At 44.0% G+C, this 24,297-nt stretch overlaps 1 protein-coding gene across 1 annotated transcript in view; it reads right to left on the bottom strand.

Annotated features, from left to right (window-relative positions):
• APOLTP (apolipoprotein lipid transfer particle homolog) overlaps positions 1–24,297 on the bottom strand; it is a 1,141,779-nt gene that overhangs the window by 529,852 nt on the left and 587,630 nt on the right. The window contains exons 37-38 of the mRNA XM_086941409.1: positions 20,969–21,198; positions 19,479–19,640 (exon numbers count right to left, since the gene is read on the bottom strand). Of these exons, the coding sequence (XP_086797535.1) occupies positions 19,479–19,640; positions 20,969–21,198 (392 nt within the window). The remainder of the gene's footprint in view (positions 1–19,478; positions 19,641–20,968; positions 21,199–24,297) is intronic.

Raw genomic sequence — 24,297 nt, 5'->3', positions numbered from 1 at the left:
TGCTCTGCCTTCAGCCCAAGCAGAAATGGCACCCCTTCGTACCCTGAAAGCTAGGGAAGGCCGCCGGTCCTGACGGCATCCCCCTGGACGTTTATGAGTGCATCGAATCAGAAATCATAGCTTTGTTAGTAGACCTTTTTAATGGGATTGTATGTACTGGGCAGACCCCGGATTCGTGGAAAGAGACAAACATCATTATGTTTCATGAAAAAGAGAAACCTAGTGAGAATCCGGGGTCTTATAGACCAATTTCTCTAATCAACTCTGACACCAAGTTGTACTCTAAGATATGGGCCTCGAGATTGGGCAGGATTATTGGTGGCCTTGTCTCTCCTTGGCAGCATGGGTTTGTCCCCGGCCGTGGCACGACGGATCATACCAGCAGAGCAATAGCTCTATTCGACGCCCATGCTGCCACGGGAGACGAGATGGCCATGATCCTGCTCGACGCAGAGAAAGCTTTCAACCGTGTGGTCTGGAGCTTTCTCTGGGACATTCTGGTAGGAAGAGGATTTGGGCAGAAAACTATTAGAGCGCTGAGAGCGATGTATCAAGATCCTATTGCCAGAGTCACGGTCATGGGCGAGAAATTGGATAGGTTTTCTATAAAAAGGGGAACTCGTCAAGGATGACCGTGCTCCCAAGAAGCCTAGATAGCGACATTTGAAAAGATGGTGCCACAACATCCTTCCAACCTGCTGATATCAAAATCCTAAGCACAGCCACAGATATAAACGCCAAAGCTTCTTCCTCTTTACCCAGATTTAGATTGGAGTCAGTGCCCAAGATCATCAGGGTAGGGGATAGATCGATCTTGTGACCTAGCAGCCCCTCCCAACATTTTTCGATCTCATTCTTCACTGGGGTCAGGAGTACAGGAGTAGTTCTCCCTATATATTGATCCTCTTATTCAGGCTATATTGGGGTGCCCTAGGTTAAAGCCAGTGATTATTAATGGCTTTGAAAACAAAATATTAGCCTATGCAGACGATCTGGCTGTATTTTCTTCTGATCCCCAGCAGGCAATGGTAACTCTGTCTGAATTGACAAAACCATTTCGGTGCTAGCTCGGGGTATTTACTGAATGAAGCAAAGACCCAGATTATCTGCACAAAAAATATAGCTAAATCAGATTAAAGATATGTGGATGCAGCAGTATACTTGGGGTGACAATTAATGCTGCAGTTGAGAAAATAGTGGAAGGAAATTATGTACAGCTTATTAAATCAATAGAGACTGATTTGAGAAGATGGGATGGACTGCATCTTTAATTGATTGGAAGGATAAATGCGGTCAAGATGACAATGTTCCCTAAGATATTTTATCTCTTCCGGGCCATACCACTATTTGTGGAGGAAAAAATAATGTTGAATCTAGAATCTATGTTTATTAAATTTATTTGGAAATATGGAAAGGTAAGGCGGTCAACAAACCTCCTGTCTCTCCCAAAAGAAAGGGGGGACTGGCTCTACCCAATTTAAGATTATACCATTGGACATGCCTTTTAACTCAAATGACTGTACTCTTCCAGCCAGGTCCCTCCTATAATAATTTAAGTCCTGAAGCTCACCAGCCCCCCTCAATATATGAGCTATTGTTAGGAAGAAAGGCGAAGGGCATAATGCTCTGTGAAGTAGATCGAAGATTTTATAAAAACGCGAAATATAAGATTATTTACAGTGTTTGGAGGGTATGGAAGTCCTGTAGAAATCTGTGTAATATCCCCAAAATAAATTCATATATTCATACCTGTAATTCTAGCCTTTTTTCAAGATTAGGTGCAGAGAGGACCCTAAAAGTTTGGAGTGGGATGGGAATTAAGACTCTACGGGAGTTAATGGATGGAGATGGGATTATAAGCTTTGAGGCTTTACAAAAGGACTTTGGAATCCCAGATAATCATTGGTTTGTATATGCCCAATTGGCTCATTCCTTGAAGGTTATTAAACCAAACCGCCATCCACAGGTAATAGCCCCCTTTTGGACGCATTTACTAGTGGGTGCAAAAAAATTAAATCCATATATAACATCCTTATTCTAGAGATCCACGACGATGTTGACAAGACTGAGGTAGCATGGACTAGGAAACTCGGAAACCCAAATGTAGACCGTGACTTGGCTCTGGTATTGAATACAAAGATATTTAGAGCCACAAACTTAAGAGCCCAGCACTATAAAACGGTGTTTAATCTGTACTATACACCGGCGAAATTATTTGCATGGGGGGTTAGAGCAGATGATACTTGCCCAAGATGTGGGGGTGGACAAGCAGACTTATTGCATATGTATTTCAATTGCAGACTCCTGACCCCAGTGAAGAATGAGATCGAAACATTTTGGGAGGGGCTGCTAGGTCACAAGATCGATCTATCCCCTACCCTGATGATCTTGGGCACTGACTCTAATCTAAATCTGGGCAAAGAGGAAGAAGCTTTGGCGTTTATATCTGTGGCTGTGCTTAGGATTTTGATATCAGCAGGTTGGAAGGATGTTGTGGCACCATCTTTTCAAATGTCGCTATCTAGGCTTCTTGGAATACATAATATTGAGACTTGTCTATATGAGCGAAAGGGGGTGAAAATTCGGGACTTTGGAAGAAGGTTTTGGGCCCTTGTTACTAATTGGAGGCAGACTAATGCTGCAAATGAATGAGTTTTTACTTTGCACAATATATGTTTTATGTAATGGTTTATTTTTAAGGTACTCGAAATTTGAATTGCTAATAAGATGAATTAGGCATTTTATAACTGACCATCGGAGGTTTTATGTACTTTTCTATTATCGGATCTAAGTATTTATTTAATGAACTTGTTGATCAATTGTTGTTTATATGTCCGGATCAATTCAATAATGTATTTTATCTTTGTGATGTATCTTGATTCCCAATAAAAATATATAACAAAAAAAAAAGAAAGCTAGGTGGTTGGTGCACCGGCACCAGTTGCACCCACTAATGCTGACAGTGTGTATGCCAGAGACCAGGGCCAGACTGGCTGTACTGGGCATCGGGTTATTTCCCTGGAAGACTCAGGCCGGTTTTGCAGCAGTGGGGGCCGGTATTCCTAATGGGAGCCGGCTTTACAGCAGTTCTGCAATATCAGCCCCAGTAACAAAAGCAGCAGTGTTCCACACGTGCACCCCCAACATCCCCCTCCCATGGGCTTGGCCCACAAAATTGCCAGGGCTACTTTGAGTTCCCAGTCCAGCCCTGCTAGTAACCTCCAGTAACCTACTCGATATAAAAACACCTGTTTCAGGGTTCGGGGTTCATGGTATTCAAGAAAGCAATGGATTGTAACAAGCACTTGCATTCAGCAGAACACCTTACAGGCATCTAACACAGCCATAGGATTATATTTCACCATGCTAGCAGAATCACTTACCAACATACACAGCAATTGACAACACGCATAAGGCAGAACTCATGCTTCACAACTCATATAGTTTGAACAGCTTGGTATCAAGATCTCACAACAGCACTAACCCCAACTAAAAAACATACACCACTACCAACACAACCTTAGACGCAATACTATAACTTCATCCAACACAGCACTGATACGCCATACTGTGAGGTATCTATGTGCCCGCAGAGGCAGCAACCACTAACAAATAATACATACACTATTCAAAGACGTCTTTAGACTGCACTTCGTACAGAATACTTACTGTAAGTACATCAAAAACAACATTAAAACTCCATACAGATGGGTGAATCATCTCTACAACAGCACCAGCCATATACAACCAATATGCACATCAGAGAAAAACACCCAACACAGCACTGATACACCTTACAGCTGGTATCATTGTGCTCTCAACAGCACCAACCATATACAAACACACATTGAAACAGCATGCCACAGAACACATCCTACAGCACATTGCTCAGGAATATTGTGTGATCACCCTGCTTACAACAGCACCTGTTTCCACACAAAACATACACCATTCCACAGCATCAAACAATATACTAAACTAGAGTTTTCCAAAATGTGTGAGCCGATTTTCGATGGCCGGGAAAGTCCGAGAAATAAATAAAGAGTCCTTTAAATTCTAAGTTTATCTTGTCACATTTTGGTGCTTTACAGACAAAATTAGATGTCAGGCAGTTTCTTCTGCTGCTTCTTCTTTTAACATGGGACTGGCAAGTGAGAAGAGTTTTTAGAGTGAATTATGTGACTATCTTGCTGGTGTACAGGGAGTATGAAAGAAAAGGCTTATGATGTAGTGTTTTGCAACACACAACAACAACAAAAACAACATGTAAATACCTGTAAATAAACTGTATGCATTCAACAGTAAAAAATAATATGAAACACATTTTCTTTTTAATTCTGACGTGCTCTGGAAACAGATCTTAATAGGATCAAAACACATCAAGACACTTTACTTGGGAGGCAAGATGGCCGCGGGTGGGTTGAGGTGAAGAGTCGCACCAGAGCCTCTCTCCCATCTGGGTTGATGAATATTGTTTAACGGAGCGTTAGTCTTCCCCGGTTAAAGTTGAAAAGTACCGTTATTGACTCTGCCTGTATACACAAGGTTGGGATGCTGTGATGCTGGAAAACGTACTTTTTCAAAAAACGGTACCAACAAACGCCAGCTATCTCAGAGACCTTGGAGACGCAGTGGCAGCTGAACTCGGCAGGTGGGCAAGAAGCCTAAAGTGGAACCTTGGAGTTTTTAAAATCAATCTAGCTAAGCATACGGCTAGTATTGCAGCGCTAGGCCTTAAGGGTTGGAGCAGTACGATTCCTGTTAAAATGCCGCCAAGACCTACAAAGATCGATAAAAAGAAAAGCAAGGAAGACACTGAAATTGAACCGAACAATTCAAATCTGGCTGCGTCGGAGACACCCGCCACGCTGAAATCACAGGTACCAGCCAAGAATCCAGGCGCGATAAAGAAAGTGACTGTGCCGCCCATTAAACGAAAAACGGACATGAAAGGAAAACCACTGGGGGACGAGCGCGTCAAAACAAATGAGAAGGCGGCGATTCTCAAAAGTAAAAACAAAGCGACCCCTCTCAGGCAGCCCACCCTACCTGAATCATTCACCCGCCCTGGTTGCACAGACGGCGGATCAACCAGCAGGAGCCCAGGAGCCACCGGCGTTACAGAACAAGAGTCCGATCCCGGTGTAAGGCAAAGGAACGTCCTCGAGGACGCAGCAGCAGCGGCAGAAGCAGGAGTTCGGAACGTGAGAGACGCCGAGTCAGCAGTTGCCAAGCAACCAGCAGCGGAGTCTTCTTTCAGACATGAGCAGGACGCCAGCAGTAAGAAACAGGAGGTAACAGCTGGGAATGCGGGACAGAGGGTTAGGGCAAGTACTGAAAGTACTGAAAGGGAACAAGCAAGAGAGATGCCTCAGAGGGGGTTGCTTGAAGACAAGAACAACGAGGCTAATGAAAATGATAATGATAATGATAAAAAAGTACAAAAAGAGGCAGGAGGGCCAAGAGTCCATGAGAATGCCGACGATGTGATGTAAGCGATCATGCAGGTGGAAGCAGAGCTAATGGCTAAATCCCCCAATCCCACATGGGGAAGTGCAGTTAGTTTGGTGCATGAAAAGTCAATACTCGGTCACCCCAAAGAGAAGGAGGATATATGCTCATTGGAGGGGGACCGCTTTTTTTCAGTCGACGAGGAGTCCGACTCAGCTCAACATGAGGGGAAGGGTTCAGATCTAGAGGAGGAGGAAGAAGAGGCGGAGAAGGAGGAGGATGAAGACGATGAGGAGGACGATTCATGGACAGCCTCTACCTCCTCAGAAACTGATATTGATAAGGAGTCTACATTAAAAAAGAAACAGACAAGGCGGCATAGGCACGAGAGGTCACCTACAAGGGGGGCTGAGAGGAAGCTGGACTGGGACTATTCAGCTACATCACAGACATACCAAGAAGAGTCAGAAACAGGTCTGAATCAGGGAGACGCATTTGGAAGAGTATTTAATATGCTGAAGCAAATACAAGCAGAAGCAAGATCTACAAGTCGGAAAACAAGGCAAGATTTTAGGAAAATCCAAACGACGCTTAGAAAGACTAACAAACTATATGAAGGTCTGGCGGGGAGAGTCTCCGAGGTCGAGGAGAGAACGGGCAAGATGGAGGATGACTTTTGCAGTTTTAGCGAATTTAAAGTACAACAAGAGAAGAAGGCAGATGATATTCTCTGGAAGATGGAAGATTTCGAAAATCGCCAAAGGCGGAACAATGTTCGCATTTTGGGAGTGGCGGAAGGGCTTGAAGGGCAAGATCCAAGGGGTTTTGTGATCAAGTTATTAGGGGGGCATTCCCTGAGTCCCAGTGGCAGTGGGAGGCAGAGGTCCAGAGAGCGCATAGATTCCCCTTTGTCCAGCGGAAGATATACGGAGCTGAAGGAGGGTCGAAAACACCACTCCCCCGAGCAATATTAGTGTACGTTGGGAACTTCCTACTCCGAGAGGAACTCATCCAGAAAGCCAGACCAGATAGCAAAAGATCGGTCGAGGGTGTTACATTTTTTACGAGACCTGACTTCTGCCATGTGACAGTAGAGAGGAGGTGGAGGCGCAGAAGACTGATCTCGGAGTTTCAGGCTCTTGGATCAGAAGCATATCTGCTATTCCCTGCCAGGTTGAAAGTGGTTACAAAGGGCAAGGTCAGGATGTTTATATCAGAAGTGAAAGCGCAGGAGTTTATTCAGGATTTGGAAAGGGCGAAGAAAGAGGGTCACTGAGGGATAAAGGTTCTTTTTTGGAAAAAGGGGGGGCACATTTGAGAAGATGGGAGAGGGGTGCGACTAACTCAACCAGGAAGCGTCCACATATAGGTCATTATTGACCTATTTGCCTGTAGGGGGGGGGGGGGAGGGGGGGATAATCAGGGGAGGTGGGGGGGAAGGGAAAGCAAAAAGCAGCCGAAATGTATGGTTCTGATAGGGCAGTTAGCACACATTGATTACACATTTTGTTTGTTGTTTAAATTTTTGAGTAAAGCAGGAGGGAGGAACAATGAAAGAGGGGGGGGGGGAAGCCGAAAGAGATAGCTGGGTTAGGAAGAGTTGGCCCGTTTTTCAATACAAAATGTCATGCAAGTTTGTCTCCTTAAATGTATGTGGCTTGAATGATCCAAGGAAGAGGGCAAATGTAGCAGCGTATCTAAGAAATCTACAAGTAGATCTAGCATGTTTACAAGAAACGCATATAGAGGAAAAGCAGATTTATTTAATGAACCAATTGGGCTTTGATGTACTTGCGGCCAGTAGGCAAGGATCTAGGACAAGAGGAGTAGTTATCCTGGGGAGAAGAAGAGAAGTGACTGTTAAAAGAAAGAAAGAGGACCGTTGGGGGAGATGGGTTATGGCGGAACTAAATGTTAAAGGGTTCAATGTCACATTAGTAAACATATATGGTTCCACTGAGGACGATTCGGAGATATGGGAGTTTTTAGATATAGAACTAGCACAGTGGCCCGAACCAATAATCTGCTGTGGTGATTTTAACATGCATGACCCTACAAGCTCATTTATGAGTACAGGCGCAGTGTATAATGGTAGAAAGAAAAAAGTAAACAGGGCCATTACTAATATGGTTAAAAATAATCTTCTGGCAGATCCCTGGATAATGCAACACCCATTGGTTGATGGCAGCGCCTTTTTTTCGGCACCTCATCAGGTGCTGGTGAGATTAGATTATTTTTTAGTTTCTAGGTCCTTGGTCTTGAAGACACAGATTGAGAAGCAACCAAGAACTATATCCGACCATAGTCCATTAATACTGTCAGTTAAGGTCTCGCAAGTGCAGAGTAAGAGGTCCACATGGACGTTTGAGAGGAGTCTGCTCCAAGACCTTGAATATAGGAAACATATGGAAGAGTGGATTAGGTTATTTTGGGAGATTAATCATGGAACTGCCTCAGTAGGGCAAACGTGGGATTGTTTTAAAGCAGGTGTCAGAGGAGAAACACTAAGTTACGTGTTGACCAGACGTAAGAAAGAGAGGTTAAGGAACGAAACTATTCGGCAAAAGCTGATCATCGAAGAAGGAAAACTAGTTGCTGCAGTAAGATCTAAATCCAGCTTGGAAAATATATTATTAACTATAGTAGCACTAAAGGCGGACGCGATAGAAAGTCTCTCGAAAAGGTCTGCTGAAAAATACTTGGCTAAGAAAGAAGAGTTATATGAATGTAGTGAGAAGGTGGGCCACATACTTGCGGTTAAAGTTAGACAGCAAAGGGCGGATGCAGAAATAAAAGAGATATTAGATCCAATGGGTGTTATTGTTACAGGCTCAGATGAGATAAGAGAGGTTTTTAGAGGCTTTTACGAAAAATTGTATACACAGGGTGACACAGAGGGTATAGTGGAAGTTAGGAATTATCTTAGAGGTGTGCGCTCACCCTCTGTCACAAAAGAAGAAGGTGAAATGTTAGACTCTACCTTAGGTCTGGAGGAATTTATTGATGCATTAAACAGCTTACCATCAGGAAAGGCAACCGGACCTGATCAAATTCCGGTTGAATTTTATAAAGTATTCCGTGACTGTTTGCTGATTTATATGTTTGAGGTTATGGTATATGTACAGCAAGGAGGGCTATCACCAGATTCTTGGCGGGGGGCAGATTTAATTGTTATTGCTAAAAAAGGGAAGCCCGCAACCTTTCCTGGATCCTATAGACCCATTACATTGATGAATTCAGATAGCAAGGTATATTCTAAGATGTTGGCAAAGAGATTAGCAGGATGTATTGAACATTTGGTGAGCCCATCACAACATGGTTTTATACCCGGGAAGGGTACCACTCAGCATATTAGGACGTTGATTACTATGATCGACGTTGCAGAAGTCACAGGCGACCCTATTTCAGCACTGTTTTTAGACGCCGAGAAGGCTTTCGATAAGGTCGCCTGGGAATATCTATGGGAAACTATGAAGTGGTGTGGTATTGGCTCAGGTTACATACGAGCTATGCAAGCTCTATACAGAGACCCGGTGGTTAAAATCAGAGTAAATGGAGGGCACTCGGATCTAGTACATGTACAACGGGGGACTCGTCAGGGTTGCCAGTCTTCTCCACTGCTGTTCGCTCTGTACATAGAGCCATTATTACGTAAACTAGAGGGAAACCGTGTTATTCAACCTATGTCATTCAATGGTTGCACTGTGAAAACTCTTGCCTATGCTGACGACGTGGCTATATTGACTCCAAATCCGGATATAGCCATGGTTGGAGTAGAGGCAGAAGCGCATGAGTTTGGGCTGATCTCAGGATACAGACTAAATAAAACTAAAACCCAGATCATTCTGAATAGGTTTGCATCAAGTATAGATAGCAGGGTGGTCAGTAATGCAACTTACTTAGGGATTGATATATCTGTAAAATTGGAGGAACTAGTAGAGCGCAATATGGAACCATTGCTTGCGAAGGTTAAAAAAGATCTGGAAAGGATAAGTAATTTACATCTTTCTTTGGTCGGATCCACAAATGTGTTGAAAATGATGGTCCTGCCTAAATTTTTGTATTTATTCAGGTCAATACCTTTGATCTTTGAGAACAAATGGTTCAATAGGTTGGAGAGTCTGGCTAACAGATTTATCTGGGCAAGAGGAAAAACCCGTAGGGCTTATAAATTTATCACCTTGCCAAGGGATAGAGGGGGTGGGGTGCACCAGATTTTAGATTATACTTTTTGGCTGCTGCTCTCCAGTACATGCAGGGATTAATTGGAGGAGGCGGTGGGGTATCAAAGACCATTAACATGTCAAATGAAGCCTATACAATGATACTAGGACAAAATACTGTCAACGGATTCCTGTATTATACGGATTTGGGTTACCTCAGAAGGCAGACATATAAGACTCTAAGGGCAGCACTTAAAATCTGGAGCACTTTTTTAAAAAGGACTGGTATGGGCAGATTTAATAGGTACACCAAAGTCTATAAAAATAAATCCTTCCCTGAAGAAATTTTTTCTGATTCATTAATGGCGGAATGGGAGGGTAAAGGGATACATCAAATCGGGGATTTAGTTAAATCAGAGGGTATAATACAATTTGAGGAATTGATTAAAACATATAAAATAAACAGAAGGGACTTCTTTAAGTATCTTCAGATTAGGAGTTTTCTCAGGAATAAACAAGGAGGGCCACTGGGCTTTCACCCAACTGAGCTGATGGAAGGGCTAACTACGGGGGAGGAATACTCCATCAGGTTAATATATGCTGCACTGACAAAAAATAGACCGGAGATTTAGACAAGCATAGGGCCAAATGGGGGGAAAGGATAGAGGCTACACCTGAATCATTTAACGAATCACTGGAGCTAGGCCGGTCTATACTATGTTCTGCCCCTTTGCAATCCCAACACTACAAAACGCTATTTTCGCTATATTACACTCCAGCCAGGATCGCGAAGTGGGGGGGCACTGAGGGTACTACATGCCCCAGGTGCAATTCTACTGAGGCAGATATTGTCCACATGTTTGCTACATGTCCTCAATTATATACATTAATTAAGGATGTCGAAATTTTTTTAACCAACTCATTAAAGATAAGGTTAACTCTCACCGTAGGCTTAATCATGCTGGGTGTGGACGTAGGAAATGCGTATTTGGATCCAGGCGATGCAATGTTCGTGTTCATGGCAGCGGCTGTCTTTAGATTAATGCTAGCCAGGGTATGGTTAGACAAGAATCCCCCGACCCTGCAAACATGGTTATCAAATCTTATTGCTATACATAATCTAGAGAAATACATATATGCAAGGAAGGGTAGGAGTGGGAGAGCGCGTGGTATTAAGATATGGGGACCTTTGGAGAAATGGAGAACAGGAATAGGATGATTTATTTTGTTGTTGATTTACAACTGTGTTTGTTATATAATATGATACATGTTGTCTTGGCCTCCCCTCTTGGTGGGTAAATTGTTTAAATAGTTTCAATTCAAAATTTATTTGGTTATATTGTGAGACGAACAAATGTAGGAGCAAAATGTTGTATTCTTTTTTTGAAATGTGTGCTTTTTGAAATATAAAATAAAATATATTTTAAAAAAAAAATACCAATGAACTATTTAAAAACTGTACATGTATTTCTATGTGCTTTTATGGTTAAAACTAACCAAAATAAAGTTTTTGAATGAATATATATTATTCACCGCCCAAAAAAAAAAAAAAAAAAAAAAAAGACACTTTACTTGGCGACCCAAAAATGATAAATATTCAATGAACTCGATTTACCCACACCATTTGAGTGCTGTGCAGCTTTATCAGTAAAGCTGTGTCTGTGCAAAGTTAGTGGCCATTTGACAGGAAAATATATTGTTTGGAAATGACAATGCGCTATCAATTGTTGATTCAGTTACATTAAAAAACGCCCATGCCCATTAAAGGTAGGTAGGTCGCTAAAGTTTGTCGTTTTAAAAAGTGGGTCATGGTTCTAAAAAGCTTGGGAACCATTGCACTAAACCCTAACCCACCACAGATCGATAGCTTTCATGGCTCATCAACACATACCAAGTGGTACTATATGCGCTTACCACAAGTGAGGCAATACACATACCAGTCTAGAGAGTCTGCGCGCACCCCTCAGTGGATAAAGAACTGTGGTCGCACTCATCAAACTCTATAATCAAGGCCACTGGAATTATGCGAATTTGCGGTGATTGTTACATAATTATTTAATTGGCACATAAACCATCATCTGCTGCATATTCTGCAGACTTTAACAAAAAAAATACTTTCGAGCTCAAACAGGGCAAAAGTTACTAAAAATGCAGCGACACGTGTTGCCGCCCATGGCAGGGCTCTTTGCAAAGCTGGTCTGGTCACCTTTCTGTTGCTTATTTCTATATGTGGGTGTTAAGCTGGTACTAATGAGATGCCAGAATAATAATTCTAAGTAATTTTTTATGTCTGGAAATGTATGTACTTTTATGGTATGAATATATCGAATAAAGTATTATCACAATTTTCTTAAACTAATGAGATGCAACCAATGCCCATATAGTGTTACTAAGTTTAAAAAGGACAAAAAAATTAAGTAACACTCTTATGAAATGTGCTGCATTATGCCACATAATTAGCTTTTTCTTAGCACATAAGTTACTGAGCCCTGTCACATAATGTGGCCTTTTTTGCTGCATAATTCCATAGGCCCTGTCTATAACACACTATAATAGAGGTGAAAACTAGACAGTGTGGCCATCAGAGAGCGAAAGGCAGAGACAGAGAGTGACAGGAGCGAGTGCAGGGAAGAATGTGGCACGGAGACAGTGACAAACTGAAAGAGAAACATGTAGAGTAAAAGATTGTGAGCTCAGCTAGAGAACTTTGAATGCAGAGAAAGCACAACAGAGAAAGCGAGATGCACGAGAAAGAGAGGAAGAGAGATATTAACTTACATTGATGTGAAAAAGCTGAAAAAGAGGACTGAGAAGTAACCTGAGGCAGTCTTATGTCGGTATAAGCGATTATAAGCAACAGCTCTAGGTTTTGATCTCTACCATTAAGTGCTCTAAAGTACCTCTAAAATGGCTTGTAGTGATCTATAAAGTACAAAAAACAAACTTATTCCAGTCTCCCTTTTCTCAACCCCTTCTCTCTCTTTTGCTTTTCTCTTACTTTTCACACCACTCATGCATTTCGTCCATCTATAGCGCTTTAAGTCGCATAATGGCGAGAAGGCACTATATAAGTAAGAGGCAATGTGGCATGACTAACAGGTGGGGGTGATAGGAGAATGAGGAAAAAATCTATGCGGTGGCAGGTTTACCGAAGTGGATGAAACCTGCGAGGGGACAGTTTCACATGTGGAGGCAAAAAAGGGTTTGGGGTAAAAGCGCACGCTACTAACAATGAGGGAATCATGTATGTTAGAAACAAGCATAGGCAAAAGAAGTAGGTGCAGTAATCCTTCATGCCTCTGCCAATAAATGGAAATGGTATAGGGACAGGAAGTGGGTGCCAGGTTGAAGCTTGGGGGCCAGATCAGAGGAGGAACAAGACAAATATTAACAAAAAGTCAGTGGGCTGTGATGGCATGGGGAAGCATAGGACGAGCATGGAGGGTGGGGATACAACATGGAGCGGAAGCTGGGCAGAAGGATGTGAAAGGGGAAGCATCACACGGGGAGACCAAATAAACACATGCACATGCATGAAGTGAATCATGTATAAGATAATTGTGCTAATAGCAGGAAGATGCAACATCAAGAGGCAATATGGCATGACTAATGGGTGGGGGTGTACAAAGAGATGGAGAGAAAATTGAGATAACTTACAGGGGAGCAAGTCTACTGCTGTGGACAGAAAACTTTCAAAAACAGTTTAAATTGGAGGCAGTGAGCGAGAATTTGGGGTGAAATTGCACGTGTTGAACATTAGGAAAAGCATATTCGTTAGAAATAAGCCAATAAGGCAGTCATACCTATTGGCGTTGCCAATAAAATGACGTTTGGGAAGGGTGCCAGAAAGGGGTGCCCAATGGGGAGTCGAAGGAGAGCAATGGAGGAGTAGGAGAAAGTGGAAGCAACAAGGAGGGAAGGGTGGTGTAAAATGAAGGGGAAAACAGCATAAGGGGAGACAGCAAGAAATAAAATGCATTTCAATAGAGTGTTTAACCGGAAAGAAAATAATAGTTCATTGACTGCAAGCAATGTCAGAAGTGGAAGACTACAAACCAATCAGTCAGAACATTGTGAGGCCGAAATGCTTCTGGATGGGGCAGACACATGAATAAGGAGACAAGTGGAGAAAATTTAGATGGACATCAAAGCCATCCGTTCACAAGCTGTAACTGGCCCACAGCCTACTCCATGTAAGTAAGTAAGTACATTTTATTTGCATAGTTGATTAAAACCATTGCAATACGACCATTTAAAATTACATCTATACACAATACATTTCTCACTGTAAGCATAAAATTGCATCTGCATAAATACAATTATATATATTCTGTTTCAGATTTCCCACTTAAAATCTTAAAATTGATACTTCTTTTGACAATCATTATTAAATGAGATTCAACTTATATTTTCCACCACCTTCATAAACTTCACAAAACTACAGTTCAACTGCGGGTCGTTGGGTACTTACTTACTCCATGTGTTTTTGAAATCACATGTCTGGCTAACAGACAGTAAATAGTACTGCTCGTGACCTTCATTGCAGACCGAACCATGACCGATTCTGCAATGATAGCATGAGCATTCTATTGTGAAATGTGAAAAATGTGGGGACTGATTTAGAATTCGGTAGATGTGTAGATATCAGAGAGCGAGAGACAGAGAGTGATAGGAAAGAGTGATGGGTACAAACTGAAAGAAAAACATGTAGAGTAAAAGTTTGTGAGCTCAACTACAGAAATTGGAATGCAGAGAAAGCACAACAGAGAAAGCGACTGTGCACCTAAATTGATCATATTATCAAGGCAGCGCCTTGAGACCCCGACGGGTGAGTAGCACTCTTTACAAACCCCTGATTGAATATCTAACAGGACTCTGATCGGAGTGCAGTAACGTCAGACACAATAAATGCATGTTTGCATTATATCACTGTAGAGATATACGTTCAGCCCATGAAAACTCAACATTTTCACTTTTTAGACCTTTTAGTTTTAGACCTCTGCTGTGAACTGAGACAGCCAATTGCAGCCTCATCACTGTACACCTCCACGGAATTTGGTTTGTGAGTTGTAGTCTCTAGCACCCCCATTTTAGTATAACAGGATGACCCGAAAAACATAAAAGGGTCAAAACGTAGACACTTAGGGCTCTAAGAAGTCCACGGGCCTCCAGACTTGTGGGGGCATGGTGGCGGTGGTCTCCTGACCACCCTATTATGATTAGGGCAGTCAGGCCGCCTTTGCCCCACTGCCAGGGAAGGGCAGTTCCCTGGCAGTGCTGAAGCGGTTAGGAGGCATCAGTATGCTTGGTGGGACCGCTGTGGACCCGCCAAGCATAGTAGGAGTTTGCTCTCCACCATGGTTTTATTGGCGGTTCCTCCTCCATGAAAATCCTTGCAGAGAGAAACAAGCATTAGAAATGCAATAGGTCTCGCAGCATTAGAGTTAGTGCTTTTAGAATTGTTTATGGTTTTTTTTGTAAATCTTTAGCATGAGGTTGAGGGTGAGTGAGGGTGAGTGAGGGTGAGGGGTTGAGGGTGAGTGAGGGTGAGGCTGAGGGGTTGAGGGTGAGGGTGAGTGAGGGTGAGTGAGGGGTTGAGGGTGAGTGAGGGGTTGAGGGTGAGTGAGGGTGAGTGAGGGGTTGAGGGTGAGTGAGGGTGAGTGAGGGGTTGAGGGTGAGTGAGGGTGAGGGGTTGAGGGTGGGTGAGGGGTTGAGGGTGGGTGAGGGTGAGGGGTTGAGGGTGAGTGAGGGTGAGGGTGAGTGAGGGTGAGTGAGGGGTTGAGGGTGAGGGTGAGTGAGGGTGAGGGTGAGTGAGGGTGAGTGAGGGTGAGTGAGGGTGAGTGAGGGGTTGAGGGTGAGTGAGGGTGAGTGAGAGTGAGGGTGAGTGAGGGTGAGGAGTTGAGGGTGAGTGAGTGAGGGTGAGGGGTTGAGGGTGAGTGAGGGTGAGGGGTTGAGGGTGAGGGGGTGAGGGGTTGAGGGTGAGGGCGAGTGAGGGTGAGGGGGTGAGGGGTTGAGGGGGTGAGGGTGAGGGGTTGAGGGTGAGTGAGGGTGAGTGAGGGTGAGGGTGGTGGCCCGATGGGAGAGAGCAGGCAGGATGGGAGAGAGTGTGGGAGAAAGGTGCGAAGGCCTTTCTAAGGCGATGAGGTCTTAGCACTGAGGGACATGGTGCTCCAAAGAACAGTCAGTAACACGTAGGGGCAGATTCCTAACATGAAGCGGAGATACAACGATTACAATCAATTTTCAATCAATCAACGATTACAGCTGTGAGTTAATGCATAGAAATTGCAATGCACAAGTGAAATGTTAGCAAGGCTTAAGAGCAGACTCCTCACAATAAGGGGAGACAGCCGTCACAATGGGGCACATGACGTGACATTTAAGGGCAGAGCCCCGACACTAAGGGAAGACAGTCAGCACTCGAAGGCAGTTGGTGTGACACTTATGGGCAGGTCCCTAACATTAAGAGGACACAGCTAGTGCCTAGAGGCAGAAGACATAAAACGCAGGAGCAGATCCCTGACATTAAGAAGGGACGATGGTTGTTTAAAGAATGCAGCTGTGAGTCAATGCATGTAAAATGCAATGCACATTTCAACAAAATAGCAACACTTGAGAACAGATCCGTAATATTAGGGGGAGGCAACCAGCACTAGAGGGCCGAGGACGTAACTCCCAGGGGCAGATCCCTAAGATCAAGGGGAGGGAGACGACAGTGACGGAGGGAAGAGAGGGGAGGGGGGAGGAGAAATGCGACACGGCGGGAAGGGGAGGGGGCGGAGCGGGTAAACAAAGACGGACGGGAGGCAACCAGCACTAGAGGGCCGAGGACGTAACTCCCAGGGGCAGATCCCTAAGATCAAGGGGAGGGAGACGACAGTGACGGAGGGAAGAGAGGGGAGGGGGGAGGAGAAACAGATACCTTCGCTTAGGAGAGACAGATCCCTCAACGCTTAAGGATAATAGCCTGCACTACGGATCAGAAGCCGCACCCTTTGTTAATACTCACAATAAGGATGACAAAACTGCTGGGTGAGAGGTATAATGGTTTTGCCAATGCTTTATTTTTTTAACCTACCTCCGGTGGAAAAGAAGAAAAAAAATGTCAAATATTGTGAAGAAATCCAAAAAATTGAAAACGAACTCTATTTTCTATTCAATTGCAGTACAATGTGCCTGGATAAGTGGCAATGCCATCTTTATGTTGCTGCCGCTCTTCAGCCCAGCATACTTCAAGGCAGCGTACAAACACCTTTGAAATGTAAAAGCATTCCTCAGTCGGCAGCCAAGTCAAGGACAGTGCACTCAATTTGTGAACGCCACAAACACAATCATAAATAGACCCTTTTCCGTTCATATTTGGAAGCCAAGCCATTTGCTTTAAGTGCACATTAACCTGCCAACATGAAAAAAATATTTAAAAGAAAAAACGTGCAAGTCTTCAGTTTTCCTTTAAAAATGGACAAAGCCAAGCTAACTTATTCCAAACTGCAGGTTGTAATACTCAGTGAACACCACATCGCAACTGAATAATTAAAGTGAGAAAAACAACAGTAAATCATAAACATTATCATCAACACAGAAAGTTCCCAAATGTCTCCTTATATCTAACAAGCCTTTCACCGTAACACGGCGGGCAGGGGAGGGGGCGGAGAGGGGAGAGGTGCGACACGGCAGGCAGGCAGGGGAGGAGAGTAGGAGGAGGAGGGGGGAGGAGAGTAGGGGAGGCACGGCCTAGCGGCAGGCAGGCAGGGGAGGAGAGGAGGAGGGGGGAGGAGAGTAGGGGAGGCAAGTGTATACCAATGTTATGTAAGTCTTTCCTAGGGCATGTACAACAAAACTATCCAAGTTACATGTACCCATAAATCAAAATTACTGCCCGTGTCAACTGCACAAAGTTCTTGTTTCTCCTAGCTACTGCCACTCTCAAAACTGTGACCTTCTGGTTTGTGCTCATTTGAGAACCTGAGTGCCACACCAACAGCTTATTCCATACTCACGAGTCAGATATAGGGGCATCAACAAGCATCATGGACAACACGTGTACAAAGATTCCACTGCTAATGTCCGTATTGCTAGTGGAAGCTGGGTAGCATCAGCGCAGGGAAAGCATGAGGTACAGCTAACCAACACGCAGGGCGAACTACAACTCCCAGCTCGTCCCACTTCCTGCAGCTATTTGTAGCTCATCAGAAACTAACAGATGTATTCTATTAGTGAGCTCACAGTGCAGACATCAGATACCTACTCAACAAGAGATTTGTTACAAAGAGACCCTACCAGTATACAACTTGATGAATTTTGGTGTACAATTTAAAATATACTGCTGCCAGAGAATCCTGTGCATTTCTTTAAGAGACCCCATTAATAGTTTCACTCAGATCAAAGAGAGATGGGAGCGATGGCTGAGGGAGGAGGGGGAGGGCGAGGGGAAAACGAGAAGAGGTGGGGTGAGCCGCGGGGGAGGGGAGGGGAGGGGAAGGCACACGTCAGAGGACATGGTGGGGAAGCAAAGCAAATGAGAGGAGCAAGGGAGAGAGTGGGGTGACAAGGGAAGAGTGAGGCGAGTGATGGAATGGGGTTACAAGTAGAAAGACATTGGCGAGGAGAGGCAGGAGAGAAAGAAAACAAGACGGACGGACGGAAGAGAGGGGAGGGGGGAGGAGAAATGCGACACGGAGGGAAGGGGAGGGGGCGGAGCGGGTTAAAATATACAAACCAAAAACAAGCCTTTCACCGTAACACGGCGGGCAGGGGAGGGGGCGGGCAGGGGAGGGGGCGGAGAGGGGAGAGGTGCGACACGGCAGGATGTGACCGTTGCGGCGGTGTTACGCGGAAGGAAGTTAGACGGCGTTAGACGGAAGGAAGAGAGGGGAGGGGGAGGAGAAATGCGACATGGCGGGAGGGGGCGGAGCGGGTAAACAAAGACGGACGTGCACGCGCACGCGCTTTTAAGGTCAATGCGCATGCGCATAAGCTCAATGCGCATGCGCATTGACCTTAAAAGTCACGGGCACTGCAAGGAATCGCCACGATTCCTTGCAGTGTAGATAAAGAGTGGATAAGTCGCAATACTCTCGCTTGCTCGATGCGCATGCGCATCGACAGGCGAGACCTAAAAAGGGGGTCCTACAGGTCCCCCTTGTGTCTTTGTGCCCTGTGGTGCATGCAGGGAGGCACAACATGTACCCCCCTGTGTGCATGCACCCTAGTTACTGCACGCCATTGACTTCAGTCCATGCCGTGCATGACGGGTTTTTAGCATTCCCATTGCGGTGCTCGTTTTTAGAATACCGCCATGGGAATGACAGGGTAAGGGGCTCTGGGTAGATCTAAGCCTTGGACTGATCTGTCTCACTATCCTGAGAGTCAAATGCTAAAAGGGGTACTTGGTCTCCAGAATCATTCCCACAGGGTGGAGGCCTCTGGCCACCTAAGATGAACCACTTTAATGTTCATGGCCCAGTCACCCCTCATTGCCCTGGTATAGCCTGAACTGGCTTTCTTGCAGTCACTTAAATGCACGCAGGTATGTTTGTGTAATGAGACGTCATCTAATGTGCAATATTTAACTCGTTATGCCCCTCCTTCTATGTCTAGTTGCCATTAAGTAGCGCAATAGGGATCAACTCTGAGATTTTTACCTTAAATTAGATAGTTCGCAGCGAAAAAACCTACAAACCGGTATCAAATGTTGTGCAGTGTGACATAGCCCAGTACCCATTTTTTAAGTAATTGAGGTGAACCCAAGAAAGTTATACTTCAGTCAAGATAAGAGCTGTATTGTGTAATCAGAATTGGGGGGCTGAGAGCACTGTGATATTATGGCAGCTCACTAATACAGACCTTACAGGGTCAACTAACCTTTATTGCTGATGGTACCGTGCCCATCATAGAAGCAATATCATGGTGCAGCAACAGGGATACCTCTGTTGAGCTGCCAATGGTCTTCTTCTGCACTTCACCTTTAAACTTCTCCTGGTCCACTCCAGCCTTTACACCAACAATAATCCTTTTGCTCGAATTCTTGAAGTACATAAAGAAAATTATTAGCTCACCCAATAGCCAATAGCAAAAGTACACATTCACAATTGCAGGTCAAGGCCCTTTAGCGAGGCAGTTACTGCATCATTTCCTTCTTAAATAACAGCAACTGGATTGGGACTTACTGCACAAAACTTTCCTGCTTGTTTGATCTTTCATGAAAGGAGAAAGTAGTGAGTTACATAAAAAAACTGTCCCCTGAAAAAATAATAAAAATAAATAAAACTGAAAACCGATATTACCATTTTACAAGGAGAGTAGTTCACTATCATCATATATGATATGTATATTTTTAAGTTTATATTAATAAAAAAATCCAAATACATGTTTATGCAACTATTCTGTGAATTTTCTTTAAACAAAACTGTACCAAGCAATAAATAATAAATACAAATATATATGATCATAATACGCATAGAATCAGAAAATGGAGGGTTTTCCAACTCATCCACGCATAAAGCAACCATTGCAGAGCAGCCTCCACATTTTTCTATAATCACATACACTATTTACTGCTGCCTAAAAACAGTCCTCCTGGCTTAAAACTTTTTATTTCAATCCAATAAAAAAAAAACACCAACTCCTTCTAGAAAGGGATGTACTCTGTCTGTACACTGCATCTGTGCAGTAAAATGCAGGCTTGGGACACTTTTGAGGGCAATTTCTTGCTTTCAGTCTACACATGCCTTTGGGCCTGATTACAACTTATGTGTGTGGAAGCAGGGCGCCAGGCTACCGCCACACTCCCACACTACCAAAGTTGCCCATCCGCCGGATTACAAATTGCAATCTGGAATGGCAGAACTGCGTTGTCAGGCCCAAAGCGCTGCCTTTAAAAGTCTCAATGGAGAGGCTTAGAAAGTCAGCGTCATGGGCCAGCACAGCTTGTTCCAGCACGGCATGGACTGTAAAGTCCATGCCGTGATGGAAATATTGGTGCATGCAGACAGGGGGGACACCATGTGCCCCCTGCATGCATCCCTAGTCCCTGATGGAACAGGGGGACCGCCATCATTTTCATGGCGTGAGACCCGCCATGAGCCTGGAGGTGGTGAGGAAACTCGTAATATGCTTGGCGGTGCTGCAGCAGCACCACCAAGCATATTGCGGCGCTCAGACCGGGGATTGCAGATGCCTGGTGGTTGCGGCGGTCCCATGGAGGTCTGACTGCTGTACTTGTAATACAGAGGTCGGACCACTGGTGCATCGTTCCCGGACTGCCACATCCCCTCCACGGCAGTATTATAGATCGTCAAATTCGAAATTTGGCCCGTAGTCAGAAATACATTAGAAAAATAGAACATCCTTACCTGATAATAGCAGACTCCTTCGGCAGAGAACGGGATGCCATGCTTCTTCAGCTCCTCTAGGTTGTGTAGCAACTTCACTGTAATCTGTGACTGGGGAGACTCTAGGGAAAGCCGCTCTACACCAACGGTCATGTTTATCAGGTCAGTGCCACTTTGCAGACCCATGGTGACAGTGCGATTAGAGCTCATATGGTCGTATGTAACCACTACAGCTCCTTCCATGGGGAACCCTACAGACAAAAGCAGCACATATGTAAAAGCACATGGCAGGTAAAGTGTGAAGAAACATTCACTTTTCTTACTTGATATAACATAAATATTAGGACAAATTGAAAACATTGTAACATGAGACTTGAGCTGTCTGACATTGGGCTGTCTCCTACTACGACTCGCAAAAAGAACAGAAGCAACTTAAAATAAGAGAAATCATAAGAACATTGCAATAATGAAAAAGAAATGTATGAATCAGGTGCCCCCTGTGTGCATGCACCCTAGTTACTGCACACCACTGACTTTTCAGTCCATGCTGTGTGGGAACTTTTTTGGGCGTTCCCATTGCAGTGCCCATTTTTAGAGCCACCACTGTGGAAACGCCAAAAAAAGCCTGCCAGACAGGAGGAAACTCATAATCTGGCGGGTGGCCCGACTTGCGGGGTTGGCGGTGCTGCAGCAGGGCGGACCTGGAGCCACACCGCCAAACTCGTAATCAGGCCTCTAATCAAATACAACAGTTGAACGTAACATCAGAATGGATAGAACTGTTAGTGCCTAAATTGGACTTCATTCCTCTATGCCAAAACCTCTTATAGTCACTTGTCTTTTACCATATACTTAGATTTGGTTATACAAATGTACACAGTTATTTTTGCATCACTCCAGTGTGTACACTATTGAGCACTAACCCAAAAAAGTCACATTGATTTTTATATAGGAAACTATATTGTCAACTTAAAATAAGATAGTGGTGCAATTATTTGTGCGTTTTCCTATTTTGTGAGGTCTGCTTAACTATAGCTGTATCATTATTTATCATAGTCGTTTGTGATATTAATTAGCACAACAACCATGTTTAGAAAATCTTCTTCCAACATGCAAAATTGAGCGTATGGTCTGAGTTATTTTTAAGCCAAATCGTTCCTTCTATTGGGATGGGCTTACATAATGATTAATAATTTAATGCGCATGAACCTACTAGAGAGATTGTTGTATATATGGATAAATGTATAGCTTTACTGGGTGCCAGGATGCCCTGTTTTTACATCTAGTAGACCAGTGTACTCAAAAGATGGGGCTCACTAAAAAAAGTGAGTCAAAATTGAAACAGGGCAGGGGTAATTATTCAGTTGTATTATTCTATAGCACAATAAAAAAACTCAATTGTATCTGGGTGATATTGATATGCCTTACTGTTACCCATCTAAATGCTACTCATATATCAATGTCAGAAGGATTAAGGGCTGAATGGGCCTTCCATATTTTAAACAACTCTACAGTAGCTGCTTTAGTCAACTGAGGAACCCTACCTGACCCAAAAGACAGGAAAACATATTGCTCAAGAGCTCAGATAACATTTGTAAAAGAACAATTGAAAAATTGAAGGTCCAAATATTCAAAACAGAGGGGATTTAAAAATAAAAATCTTATGCACTGATAATAATCACAGCAGCAAATAGATATATAATGACAGATTCTAAGCACGATGAAAAAAAAGTGTGGTGGATTAAGACACCAGCAGAAAGTGTCTTTGTGTGATCACAATAAGCTATCTAAATGGTTTGAATGTTTGTTGTAGAAATATGTGTGGAATTGTAGAAATGTGTGTGGAATCACCAGGTCACAAGTTGCAGCCCCATTAAGATAGTTCCAATAGGTTATTAAACGTGATGCAAATGCCAGTAGGATATGCTTGAGTTGAAGAAAACAATCTTTAGCCGGTCATTTAGAATGAATGAGTGAATACTTTCTAATTATATTGCCCTCAATTTACCAGTTTTATTGTGATAGTGGTCTTTCGCATACTCTCTCAATAGTAGATAGATCTTTTGTTACAGCTATCCAGACAGACTAGGTGGCCTCCGCTGTATGGTCTACTCTAGTGTATATGAAGTTCTTTTTTTAGTTCAATTTAATGTGTGTCTATGGCCTACCAGCAAATAGATGCAGTGTGCACAGAACTGAAGATTCAATATGTTATGCACTGTACAGATCACTGCTGGCTGTTCACAATGCAGCACATACAAACGTGTCATGTTAGTACTATATAGCTCAATGTGTTCAGATGTTGTGTGTATACTGTAAAAATATAGGGCAGCATACATCGATGCTGCCATAAAAGTGCGCATTGCTTAGACAGTGCCCCTTCCCTGGACTCTTACCAGTAAGGGGAACATGCATTAATCTAACTTTGTTCATTTCCCGGCAGCTCCCACTTTTCCAGATAGACAGCAGCAGCCAGCCCAGTGCAAAAGGGAATGAGTGGAGCTCTCACAGACAACAACTGAGTGAGAGACTAACATTGAGAAGCGATGTGCATAGAAACAGAAGAATGACATGCAGAAGTGCACACTAAGAAACACATGAAACTATAGACATGCATGAAACCAATATTGGCACAGGCAGGAAGACAGCTCTTGAGATGTAATAACTAGGCCACCATCTTGAAATGGTATTTTACATGCCTTAAGTCACACTTAGCCAACTTCATTTAATACTGCTGAGCAAGTATTGTATAGGAATGAAGTGCCATGTGATGCAGTTCAAATACTACACACCACCTGAGACTGATAACGTTCAAGCAGTCCCATGAATATCGACTCCTTAAATGTGCGCCACCAGCTACAAAGAGTCCTTTCTCTAGTAACCGATTGAAGAAGAGAATGGAAAGGGGCGACCATTCGGTCCCCCCGAACGTATGGTTGGGTGCCTCGATCCTCCCGGGAAACCATTTTGGGCGGGGGGCGTGTCTCGGCTGGTATGCCCGAAGCGGCGTAGCCGGGGCGCGCCTTTTCCCGCCCAAGAGGGGTTGTCCTAGACACCTACACCGAAGGCCACGCCCAGTAGGCGTACCGGAGGAGGGTACACGCCCTCCCGCAGAAGAATAAATAGAGCGGGAATCCGAAGAAGCGTCCTCTTGTTCCTGTGCTCTGAAGGCTGCACCCACTCGTTGCTCGTGAGCCCTCGACGGAACAAGAAGCAATTTTGAGAATTTGTAATCTTGTTGTTTCTCTTTCAGTTACTTGGAGTTCGAAGAGTCCGGAACCTCGACGATCAGCTAGGAGCGGAATACTCGACATCATGGCTGGCAAGAAAGCGGGAAAGAGTTCTGAGAC

The sequence above is a fragment of the Lissotriton vulgaris genome, chromosome 10 (genome assembly GCF_964263255.1).
Source record: "Lissotriton vulgaris chromosome 10, aLisVul1.2, whole genome shotgun sequence".
NCBI lineage: Eukaryota > Metazoa > Chordata > Amphibia > Caudata > Salamandridae > Lissotriton > Lissotriton vulgaris.
Note: the sequence above shows the minus strand (reverse complement) of the source record. Positions and strands in the feature narration are given on the sequence as shown.